Source organism: Rissa tridactyla, chromosome 10 (assembly GCF_028500815.1).
Source record: "Rissa tridactyla isolate bRisTri1 chromosome 10, bRisTri1.patW.cur.20221130, whole genome shotgun sequence".
In the NCBI taxonomy this organism is placed as follows: domain Eukaryota; kingdom Metazoa; phylum Chordata; class Aves; order Charadriiformes; family Laridae; genus Rissa; species Rissa tridactyla.
This window is the reverse complement of record NC_071475.1, coordinates 21016091-21028842: the sequence shown is the minus strand read 5'-3', so window position 1 is coordinate 21028842 and position 12752 is coordinate 21016091. Positions and strand designations below refer to the sequence as shown.

The following is a 12752-nucleotide window of genomic DNA, read 5'->3' as shown; positions in this document are numbered from 1 at the left end:
ATGACGCAGGTTCCTGTCATGCAGTCAGATGTAGGGATAGTAAATCCTAGTTTTCCAGCAAACTCGGAATGTGCAGGATTGAAGTTTTAAATCTCGTTACGTGTTTCTTTTCAATTATAATGAAATTATTTTAAAATAGGCTCAAGGATTTCCTATGTCGTTGCTTTAAATAAGATATGACACTACTAAATCTTAGTATTTGTTCAGTACTTGGTATTGCTATGTCAGAAACTCTAGTTTCACATGCATAATGCAACTACTGACCTGCATGGAAAAAACTTCTATCATCAACCCGATAATACTGACAAAAATAATTCTACGTCTCATTGGTGCTGTACAAGAGAGAAAGGTTTCTCTGGCAAATACTTATGTATCTGATTATCAGAAAAATACAGCTGATGCCTAGACTGATACTGACCCACTCCACTTAATACTGGAATTAGACTATTAAAAGGGGTACTGAAACATCTGCATGCTACGAAGTGGGGTCAAGAAGCTGTACTAAGAGACAGTCAAAACTGACTACAGTGATAATTGTTTTTTTCATTTTAGTAAATACAAGCAGGCTCATTAGATGATCAATATCTAAGGGCATACACAAATATCCTCAACCATAACTTTTCAGTCAGTCTCTTCCGAAAAAAGACGCTCAAAGGAGCAAAAGTTATCCCTAAAGCACCATTAGTTGGAATTGAGCCAGATTCCTGACCCCAGCACTATTTCTCAGAACTACGAGACTATATGAATACTTATGAGAGTGCCACATCAGAAGGAAAGAAGATATACCCCATTTATCACCGTGTTCTTCTTCAGATCTAAGCTGACAAACGTGTAAAGAAGAGATTTACAATGAAAATTCATGTAAAGGCAACTCAAAAGTTTTGAAACTAGCCTTACTTAACTGTTCCTTTTAATTGAAGTTTTAATTAATAGCAAATAGATGATAATTCCTACTGCTTCCTCTCCCATGCTTAATTCTGTGTGAATAAATTAAGTAAGCCGCAGCGTCTTTGTGGCATCTCTTATAAGCTACTATAGAGTTTATGGAGTAGGATCTCTCAGAGGGTAATCACATGCACGTACAACATCTGTGCAGTTCATAAAAGGAAGAGGGAATCTTACATAGTCAGGAGAGAAATCTATCAAATAAAACAAGCTAGGTGTTCTTGACGTACCATTGACTAAGCTGGCATTTGCATTATCGGTGGCATTTGCACCTGCTGCACCATCTGTAGTTGAAGGAGGGTGGGAGGAGGGATGGGAAGAATCTACTGAGCAATAATGGATAAAAGAAACAATAAATAATAATAATAACAACAACATGAACAAATGTACATGACAAACCAAAAAACATTTATGGAATACTATGGCTTTGTTTTCTCCAAAATCAATCTGGTTTAAATTAATTAACATAACTTTCAAAAGCAAAATGTAATTCCAAAAGTGTTACAAAGTAAGGCAAAAACTCATACATGGAAGAATAATAATAATAAAATAAATAAATATGAAATACATTTAACAAAGTTAACAGAGCTGGTGAGAACTGACTGTACACAGTACTATGTATATTGCTTTGGTCCTTTTATGTGTAATTTCTTTTACTTTAATTGAAGCGTTATGCAAATATTCAAATGGTTGCAATATTGCCCTTGAGTTAATGAATTTATGCAATGCATGGGCAGTTTTAAAATATGCAGCGTACTACATAGTATATGCAACATTACACATTTCGTATTTTACCTAATGTTGCGCATTACAATGTATTATTGCTGACACAGCCCAGTCTAACATGGGCTCCACCTACGTCCTGGCATAAGCTACTTAATATGCACATTGATCCGAGCAGGAACATTAAACTTTTCAATACTGCATGTGGAAATGTAGAAGAAATACAGAATTTGGCAAATATAATCCGGAGGAGAACAATGAGTTATTTTAAATCCAAATAATAGACATTATGTAACTGCCTGTTTTGTGGTAAAACGTGAAAAGTATCAGAAAAGAAAATCTTTTTGTTTTTTTCAGCAAATATCTGTGTATTAGAGAAATCGGTCGAGCAACCTTTCCTAACAGGAAGGTGAAAAACGTGAAGAAGTTTTTATTATTTTATTATGTTTTTTTTTATTCTAGAGTCCAGAAAATTAGTCTCTACAAATACTAGATAAAATAAGTTTTGTTTTGCTTCTGTTGGTTAATTGTTCATAACAGAACACAAAAGTCCTATAATGAACCCCGACGGAGACTCTCGCACTTCCTCAGTACTTGACCCACAGTGACTATTTCACACTGTACTGGTTTGTATTTCAAGAAAAACGGTCTTGTTTTGTTTACAAATGGTAAATTGGGAGAAGAAAATAAACAGCATACAGGATTTAAAAACACTCCCTGTGTCGCTGCATTCATGAAAATTTCAATTGCAAATTTGATTACTGTGATGGTAATAACTTAAACTGTTTTGGTTATTCATGCTTATTTTTTATTCCATTTGGATACTCATACTAACCAGCACAGCATGAACTGCTAACAGCAAATCATGCGTTTCAACATTTAATATACTGTAATTTACTTCTGGAGAATAACTGATTATTCAAGCTTAACATTAAGATTTGCAGCACCAACAACGTGTGCACACTTAAATGTTTGCCATGAACAATCCTGTTGATTTGAAATTATTCTTTAATTTAACTGGGCTGATTCAAAGACAATTATTTTAATCATTAGTGCCACCCCGATTTGCACCAAAGCTTGCTGGCTAAAAGCCTCATCGTTCCATTTGATGGGGTACAGTTCTTACTCTACCTGGAAGCTGATGTCCATCCTCCTGTTTCACACCTGCATGATGATTTTTACAAAACGTTAATGAAGGATAAAAGCATACACCCACATAAGACTGAAACAAACATTTGTGACTGGCAGGATTTCAGAGAATCGCAGGTTTATATATGGGAGTATGTTATTTGAGCGTGGGCCTCAATCTGCAAGCGGCTCTGCCCGGGCGCTCCTCGGCACTAGCACAAAGCTGCGAGAAACAGCAGAGAACGTGAGGGAGTTTTCTTGGCATTGTAGCTACACCCAGCTCGATTCAGCGTCTGCACCAACCGCCCTTACACACCTCTGTGAGAACCTCTGTCTCCGGGCAGTACGTTACGCCGCTGCCTCAGACGGCTCCTTCCCTGTCTCTCAAGGCTTTCCACAATGAAACGCGAGAGAATCGCCAGTGTCCTGAGCAAAACAACAGGGAGGCAGCCAGCCCGGACAAAGGCAGGACCTCGGGGCAGCCAGCTGCCACCTCCAAACTGGTGCTGAAGTTGCTCCTTCTCTCCTACGATATCCTCAGATGCTGCCAGATCTCAAAAGGTCTGTGTCCAGGAGTCTTTCTCTTAACGACAGCAAGATTAGACTCTACGATACTGTTCAAAACTAGTCTGGCATGGAAGGGCTCTACTTTGGGAAGTTTCAGTCTTTCTCCTTTTCATGTTCCTAGAATTTACCTTGCCTAGCAGGTATCGGGCACTTCTGTGTAGAAATGAAATGGCAAATACCTCTTTTCATCAAGTGAAAAGGGATTTCCTCAGAGAAACACGGGGTCACGTTGTTGAACTTGTTGAACGTATTTAGAAATGAAAACTGTAGGTCATGAAAACCACTTAAATTTGGCCTTCCTATCTGCAGCTTCAAATTAAAAGGATGGAAATGAAAAAAGGTGGAACCACCCTGCCTGAGAGATACTAAGTTAAATGTTCTGCAAACCTATAACTACTCTTTTTTTTAGTAACAGTGAAAACCACTAAAGAGAGTGGAAATGTTTAAAAAAAAAATATTAATTAGCCCTTAATTATGTCTGAATGATAAATACTCTTACAACAAACTCGGAATGAAGTTCTGAAAGTAGACTTGAACAATATACAAGACCGTATGAACAAAAACTGGAAAGGACACACATTAAATCGTGTTTCTGCTTAGTGTGCAACCCATCAATTAGCAATTGCTTATGACATCACACTGTAACATGGTGAAAAGTCTAAAGAGACTTCTTGATTTCATTAATTGATACAGGACACCAAAGTCAAACTCTCTGGTTCATTTACTGCTACTTTCTTCTCTTTTACTATTCTTAGTCTGACCTTTACTCCTTAAGAAATTCAAATGCCTCTACAGTCAGTCACTGACATTAAACAACTAGGCTAGCAAAAAGCCACATCTTTTTTATTTTATTTTTGAAGTTCAAAGAAAGGCATTATTTCCATGGCCAAGGTTTGTTGGTTTTTTGGTTTTTTGTATGAAAAAAATATTACATAGATGTAAATGCACAAGAGCAAAACCTTAGCAAATTTTAGGTGAGCATGGATTTATGTACAGAAGACACGGCAATGGGAGTATGCCCATGTATTCCCTTGCATTTCATTATGTACTGAGAGTCTGCCATTTCACACTGGAAAAACATCTTGTTATCCAATGTATTTATTGGTTAACAGCTTTTGCTGTTTTTCTGTGTGATATGTAATGACAAAAATGTATACAAAAAAAAGGAAGTTTTTAAAATCGTATTTATTTGTCAAGAACGGAGGAGAGCTCTGGCTACACCAAGCCCAAGAGCCTTCTTTGGAGCTTCCTTATGTGTTGTGAAATTTACCTTTCTTATCTTTCTTTTCTTCTTCTTCTCCTCCAGCGCCTAGCAGAGTAAAGATGATGCCTGTCTGAGAATTCACACCCACGGCAGTTACAAGCATTCGTCCAGAGCCTTCCATGACATGAGTACCTGAAAATATGCAATATAGGTTATATACAGCTAAAAAAATAAAAGGAATCACAGAACCATTAAATATTTTATGCAAAACTTTTACTATAGTACTGAGAAAGATTTGTTACACTTTAAGAATCTGTATTAAGGCCAATATAATCATGTACTAAAAATAATCTCTATTGTTGTAGATTATTCTCAACCAAGAACGGATGCATCATGGCAAATCTTAGGCTGTACATCCATTAACCACACACATCAGATTCCCTTTTTAAAAGAAATGTTGTCACTAACCAAGTTCACAAATCTTGGAAGATAACAGTTTAGCTTCACACTGATTATCCTTGTAGCTTGAAAATATTTTTTTCAGAGTTCTACAAACATTCCTCTGTGACTCTAGTCAAGACTGCACTGACTGTACGTGGAATACTATTACACAAACGAAGTGAGAATATGTGTGCAATTTTTCTTATCTTTTGCAGTTACGGTTGATTTACAGGCATAGAAAAAATATTTTTGAGGACAATTTCACATCTTCGAACTTGAAAAATCAATACAGAGAAAAATCCTCAAGGGGATGTTTAATTAAATCAAGAGACTCCCAAATAGCAAGAAGAATCTGACGTACACTTGAAAATAAATTCAGTACGTACGGAGATTTCTATTACTCTAAACCAAATCAAAATGTACATTAAGTTTTTCTAAGAAGGATCATTTAACTAGGTAATTATATCATAGATAAAGTAAATTACTTTTGAGAAATATTTCATGCTTTGTTGTATAGAAATTGTTTATTTACAGGTCTTGTTCTTATATTGAATCAAATGTTAGGTGCACCTAAGATCACAGCTTCTTAGAAACCTTTTGCTGTGAGTTGTGGAAACAGAAACAAGTAGAAATTCCTACAAACACTCAAAAGTATTCTGATTTACATTTTAGAAAAATTTTATAACGCAAGATTTGCAAAAGATCAGTCTACGCAATTGCACGCTGGCTATTTCTACCAAATGTTTGAAACTGAAGAACAACCTGTTATGACGTGTACTTAACACCAGTTAATAAAAGCTTAATACAAAAAAACCCCCTATCATTGATGCATAGGAAAAAACGTGCCAAGGATGGTATCAAATTGTGACTAATTTGTCATTTCATATGGTGACAAAGTCTTCATCTAAAAACTTCGTTACTGAAGTAATATTTAAAATGTTTGAAGAGAGATATCCTTAGTAATTAATAATAGGTAACAATAATTAATAATAATTAGAGTATCCTTAGGGAATTTTAAAAGATATGCAGATGTATCATCTGCGATGATACATTGAAGATACAAAGCAGATCAGTAGCGCTTCTACAAAACAGGTGAAAAACAAATACCTAATGACCAGGACCTACTGACAGACCGATACAGCCATTCACTGACAGCAGAAGAGAAGCGTACCAGAGACGGAGAAGCGGATGAACACCCGTTGAGAGCTACAAGGGCACTGCCAGGGTGGGCAGAAAAGCAAAAGCTCAGCTCAAATTGAAACTGGCCGGAGACGTCAAAATCTACAAGAAAGGGTTCTTCAGGTACGTAGACAACAAGCAGAAACAGAAGGAAAATACTGGCCTGCTGTTAAACAGGAGAGGTGAATTAGTCACCAACGATGCTGAAAAGGCAGAGGTTCTCAACGCTTTCTTCACCGTTGTCTTTACCAGCTCCGCAGGGCCTCAGGCCCTGGGAACAGAAATCCAGGCTGGTGCAGACCCACTGCCGGTGAAGGAAGAGGTCGTCTGCAAAACACTGCAGGAGCTTGACCCCTACGGATCCACGGGCCCTGATGTTACCCACCCACGGGCGCTGAGCGAGCTGGCTGACCTCCCCAGGGCCGCTCTCCACAATCTTTGAGAAGTCGTGGAGATCCCTGGACATCCCAGAAGACTGGAAGAAGGGTAATGTCACCCCCATCTACAAGAACGGCTTAAAGGAGGATCCAGGAAATCACAGGCCCATCAGTCTTACTTCAGTCCCTGGGAAAGTTATGGAATGAATCCTCCTGGGGGTTATTGCAAACCAAACGAAGCAAGTGACTGGGATAAGCTGGCACGGACTCACCACGGGCAAACTGGGCTTGACAAACCCAATTGCCTTCTATGACAAAGTAACCTGCTCGGTTGATGCGGGGCGAGCGGTGGGTGTTGCCTACCTGGATTTCTCCAAGGCTTTCCACACGCTTCCCCACAGCCTCCTCCTAGAGAAACCAGTGCGTCACGGCCCAGACAAGCCGTCTGTGCACTGGGGGTGACAGGCGGCTCCCAGAGCCTGGGGGTCAATAGCTCCTTCTCAAACCAGTGGCCTGTCACAAGTAGGTCCCCCAGTGATCGATACTGGGCCCAACGCTGTTGTTTTTAATCCTAGGTGCTACAGTTTTAAATAAATCATATTTTAAGACCAGTCATTATCCCAGGCTTGCTGCTGAGGGACATCAGAAGAATGAGACCAGATGGAATCAGAACATAGTCCAGGAATTACATTTTCCTTTGGGAGGGAGACGGGGGCATGCAGAGAAAAATTTTTTTTCTCTTCTTTTGAAGCTATTTGCTGGTTTAAGAGTCCTTAAGTCAACTAGACAGTTTAACTACTGAGGTAATAAACCAATTATACTGTTTATAATACTCACTTTAATCTTTGCCTTGTCACTGCACTATCTGTGACAAATTACTATTCTTTGCCGGGTTTTAATCTACTGCTCCTTAGATCTTCACTTCACTTCAAAAGTTACATTGTACTGCTTTACAATTACCAAGTTTGCCATAAATGTAAGGTTCTCCATTTAATTTTCTTAAGATAACTTCACTGTTTCATTCATTCTGGAACAGCATGAATTAGGTAGAGTCATTAACTGACTTGTTCTAAACAATTCTGTGGCTAATGAGGCAAAAATACAGGTATGCTTATTCTCAATTATCTTGTCCCTATCACTTACCCACTTCCGTCATTAACTACCAATCAATATTTTAAAACTCAAGTGAAGTCAGTCACTGATGCCTGTAGCTCTGAAATGCACCTCAGCAGGGCGTGCCTGAAGCCACGGCAGAAAATAAAAGAAATCTTCAAACAAACTTTCTGCAAAATCCTGCAAAATGGCTTTTAACCAACTGAATTATGAGCCTGTTACATTGAGCAAATGAGGAATATAATTAATTTAATGGAGAATCTTACTGGGCATTCAGATCTACTAAATCTGAATGGCCATGGACAGATTCTTTCTCCTCTCCCTTTTTAAAAAATATTTTATTGGGTTCATCCTCATCTACATATATTAATTTCATTGAGTAATCTCAAAAAGCCAAAAAAAGACATATATGTGAACCTTTTTCCTTAAATAGATTAATATTTAAACATACAGGCACACACTGGCAACCCATTTTTTAAAAAGTCACGTTTTCTCATTACTGCTCTTCCAGTTGCTGTCCTAGAACACACTGAGCAATGCAACTATCTATTTATAATCAAAATATCTTTCTCTAAATAATCAAAAACTCTCATGTTCTTACAAGGAAAACAGAAACACAGAACAGAGAGAACATCTGTCAACACTAAGCCTAATCTAACAGCATAAATATCTCATTAGAACACAACGAAAATTTCAGCAGAAATAAGCCAAATAATAACAAAAATGCACTAATGGTCAGATATATGAAAAAAAGAAAAGGCAGCACACCTTCTCAGTGCATTGAGAACTGTTCTATGGCTTTCTGAGACAAAATTTGATTCCTTAAAAAGTCATTTTCTTCCTTTCATATGATAGAGCAAAACATCACAAACATACGAATTAGGAGCACAACCCAAACAACCAAAACCAAGTTACATTCAAGCCTAAAGCAACAGAAAAGATGATTAAAAACCAGAACAGCCTTGGTTGTACTGCATCAGACAAAACAGCAAACGTCTGAAACTTAACTCAGAAATTTAGAGGAACTTCCTTTATGATGTTACACCACTTAAAAAAATATTTTCATCAAGAATGTGCTTTTAGTACTCCTATGTTTCGTTTTGAAGGCATCTGCTTGTGTGTTGGACTACAAAGGTGGGTAGAAATATCCTCCAAAAAGTGGCAGGTACACCTATGTATCAAAGCCAGCTTCATTAAAAAAAAATATGCGTCCACCAGATTTCAAGGTTACCGCTGCACATCCGGAAAGGGAAAAAATGTCTTAACTTGAAATGCCTTTCTGCACTTTTTCTTAACGTTAGTCTTGTAAAACATAATTCAAAACTGTTAAGGTGCAAATAAATGCATGTTCTAGGGCAGGTACTAATTTATCATCAGATCATGTTCTGCTAGTACTACTGGGAAAATTCTTCAGTATCTAAGCTAAACCAAAGAGCTCAACCTCCTGCCACTCAACTCTGGCAATTTCACCATTTAAACAGTATTATAATTATGTTACCTTAAATAAAGAAATGGGCTCTACGACTTCAATCAGCTATTGTTATATAAGTGGAATTCTGGAACGAACGCGTGTTTTTCACTTAATTTGTACACCAAGCATGTATTTCAACTTCATCTTGAACAATTCTACTGACTTTTTTCCTCTCAAGACTAATTTTTCAATATTAGTAAAATACATTTTTTCACATGCTGCGTATTTAATTTGAAGTTGATAAATGGTGAATGTTCCAAGATAGAAAAGGAACAAGTCTAGTTTAGTAAGAAAAGAGATAAACAGATTAGACAGATCAGGAACCTATTATAGCACATACTTTCTCAGGCAAAACGCTATTACGTATGAGACTGCTCAGAAACCCCCAAATCTAACAATAGTACTGGTGAAACGCATCGGAAATAGGGCTGAAAAACAAGAAAAGAAAACCAGATGTGCCAGTTTGAGGGGTTTATACTGCTTTGCTACTTCCAGCAAACTTGCGGTGAACGAAAATTCTCCATCTACGTATCTAAACAACTGTTCTAGTCACTGCAACTACTAAGAGATAACTGAAGTTAATAATAAACCAGATTTCAACACATCCAAATAATTAGGGACATTTCAAGTTAGCTACTCTGTTCTGAAAATTTCTGCTGTGCTAGAAGCCTAGCTTGGAATATTTTCTGGCAGGGAATTAAGACAGAATCAGAACTATTTTTCTCCAGGCAATAACTGACCCGATTCCTTAATCAAGCTTCCTTTTTATGTCCAAAACCTAACAAAGCACCATGACCAAGAGATTTCTTCTGTTTATTTGTTCTTGAATAAGCTCTGTCGTCTTTTGTTTCCAATCCTTGTTGCGCACTGATAGAAAGACTCGTTTCTAGAAGTTATGTTAGGACAAAGTAGTGTTCTGCCAGTCTCAGTTCAGTGAGAACTGCACTAGGTGAGCTCCTCTACGTAACTTTTTCATGCCACAATCAAATTCATCTAAATACCCGGAAAAAAAGTTTTAAACAGTAAGCCTAATGTATTTTTTACGATGATGATTATTATCACATGGTACCCCAAAATACTTCACTGTGTGGAATGCTGAGGCCGGACTCATCATCAAAACTTCTGTATTCAGGAGTCAGGGATTTCTCCGAACTTTGAACTGTACAGAGCGTCAGTCCAGCCCGTTGAGTAGCGGTCAGTTTGGTTACCCAAGCTGCACTCATCTCTTGCTTGGTACATGCCCATGCTCATTGCAAAGAAATTTAACGTCCCCACGGTCTTGTTTAAGCTGGTGACTTCTGATGCAATGGCTTATGCTACACTGTGCATGCAAATCTCTGTTAGTGAACTAAAAGAAAATGTTTTAGACAGACGTACAGTGGAACTATAGAAGAGATGCTGCTTCCTTTGGTTTCAGGTGTATCGGAGTCTGTATTTCCATGTCTGCCTCCCTAGGTGGTACCAAATGTGCTACATACAGAGGGAGATGCACCATCTGGGTTAGTCAGCACTTGTACCCTTCAGAATTGCTTCACAAGTACAGTAAATTACTGTCTGGATGATTAAACAGGACATTAAGCACAGAAACTCATTTAGTTTAATTATGTCATTGAAACTGATCGAATATTAAAAATGTTGTTTCAGGTGCCAATGGTGAAAATAACACTTCCTGATTCAGGGTGTTTATCTTTCACCAAATTTAGACTCACAAAACAGACTGTGGCTGCAATTCAAATGTTACCTTTTTTCAGTTATTCCTCTGTCAAATGTAGACTGTTTTAATTTCCAACAGACGATTACAAGAGAACAGTGGCAAGCAACATCCTGACAATATCTGTCTAAATTCCAAAAGCTTATCTGGAGATAAATTACTGATGTCTTCAGATGCAAAGATAAGAGGAAAACCTAAGGTCTGTTTGCTGTTTTTGTGGGGGGTGGTTTGTTGTTTTGTTGGCTTTTTTCTTTAAGAAAGTTCTATAAAAATATAAGCCTAGGCTAACATCCAACAAGAACTCCGTTTTTAAACCAGGTAAAACCCACCCTGAAAGACATGGTGGTTTCCAGATTTTTGGGTTTTGGACTACTAACAATTTCCAGTGGACACATAAGCTCACGCATCATTGGGATTAAGCCTTGCACTTTATTTACGGGAAAAGGTAGTTTTTTGCGTGGTAGAATTTCAAATCATCAACTCTGCTCCTGAGCAAATAGAGTTCATGGATTTTCTAACTTGGTATCTGTAAAAATTCATTAGCGTCTAAGTATGGAAAAAAGGTGTGTCCAGTGCTTGTTAAAATACCACATTCACCTTCTTTGTAATCACAACAGAGATTACACAGTAATAGAGAAAAATAAAGAGCCTAAACTTTAACTCTGCAATAGAAACATAAAGACAAATTTCTCTCCTTATAGCAAAGAAATTTGAGTTTTGGGAAGCAAGACAAAAACACCTTTTCTCCTAACTCCACTGCCTTCCCTTTCTCTTCCCATGATGCCTTTTCAGGGCAATACCTTCATGATCTTCATTGCCACCACTGAAACCTATGGGCATTCAAAAAGACCGAATTCAATCCAGGAATACGTGAGAGTACACAAACTGATGGAAACTTCATAAGGAGAAAACCTCTAGAATTCAACAACAGGGTATTTCAATTGATAGAAGTCTGTGATATTTCGTGATAGCAGTTTCTATAAGAAAATATAATTTTTAAAACTATCTCTTTAAAATGAAAATTCTGTTCCAGTTACAAAGTTTTACGTACGAAACAGTACAACTGTCAGCTAAGGGAAAAGAAGTGGAAAAAGAATGTACAAATATTTCAAGGGCAAGATTGGATTACAAATTTTTTCAGGACCAGCAACAGTCAGTTACCCTTCCTCAAAATATCACTGCAGGCCTCCCCGTTCACACTTCGGAAAGCATCTGCAGGAGAATGCTTAATCCACAATCAAGTGAAGCCTAAACAGCTGCACTACCAGGACAAATCAAACTGTTGTAAAACTAGCAAAAATAACCACCAGTGGCTTCACACACTTCTCACGAAAGTCAGAACGCTTCCTGAAGTTACCCTACAGTGTCTCAAGGAGCCCGAAGGACACAAAGAATTGGGAAGCGGCACTGTCCCCGCTACTCAGCATTTCTATAGAGGTACTACCTGCAAATACTGAGCTCTTAATTGTATTTTCTCTGCACGAATGCAGCCTTTGGCATTTGCAGCTGCCCCACTAATCTTTATTAGCCTCTAGTGAACATGTGCAAACACGTCTTTCAGAAATTTCTAACTTGGAAAAACTTGGAGTTTTACAACATGACCAGCAAAAGGCATACACTTGGCAGGGACACTGCAGCAAAAACGTTTAACAAATAACACCCAGAATGTTTTCAAAGAAACCAAAGGAATTTTTTTCCTAAAAGAGCAAATGAAATTTGTTTTGCTGCTTTATTCTCAGAAGTGATAGAAATTTTCCGTGTCAGTTGAAAAAAATCCTTTTTAATACGCAGTTTCAGGCAGAAAGATGCTTGAAGCTTGATAAAGTTAAAATTAATTAACAGGTTCTTGAACACTGTGGCAATGGCAAGTCCACAAGTAACATTAGCAATTTC

The 12752-nt window shown here is 37.8% G+C and overlaps 1 protein-coding gene across 10 annotated transcripts in view; it reads right to left on the bottom strand.

Annotated features, from left to right (window-relative positions):
* Positions 1–12752, bottom strand: part of ATP2B2 (ATPase plasma membrane Ca2+ transporting 2) — a 429010-nt gene that overhangs the window by 86271 nt on the left and 329987 nt on the right. For 6 of the 10 annotated variants that reach the window (XM_054216330.1, XM_054216336.1, XM_054216338.1 and 3 more), the window contains 3 exons: positions 4634–4759; positions 2800–2832; positions 1176–1268 (listed from right to left, as the gene is read on the bottom strand). In XM_054216330.1, the coding sequence (XP_054072305.1) occupies positions 1176–1268; positions 2800–2832; positions 4634–4759 (252 nt within the window). Of the gene's footprint in view, positions 1–1175; positions 1272–2799; positions 2833–4633; positions 4760–12752 lie in introns of all 10 variants that reach the window. The other 4 variants (XM_054216334.1, XM_054216339.1, XM_054216335.1 and 1 more) reach the window with 2 other exon arrangements.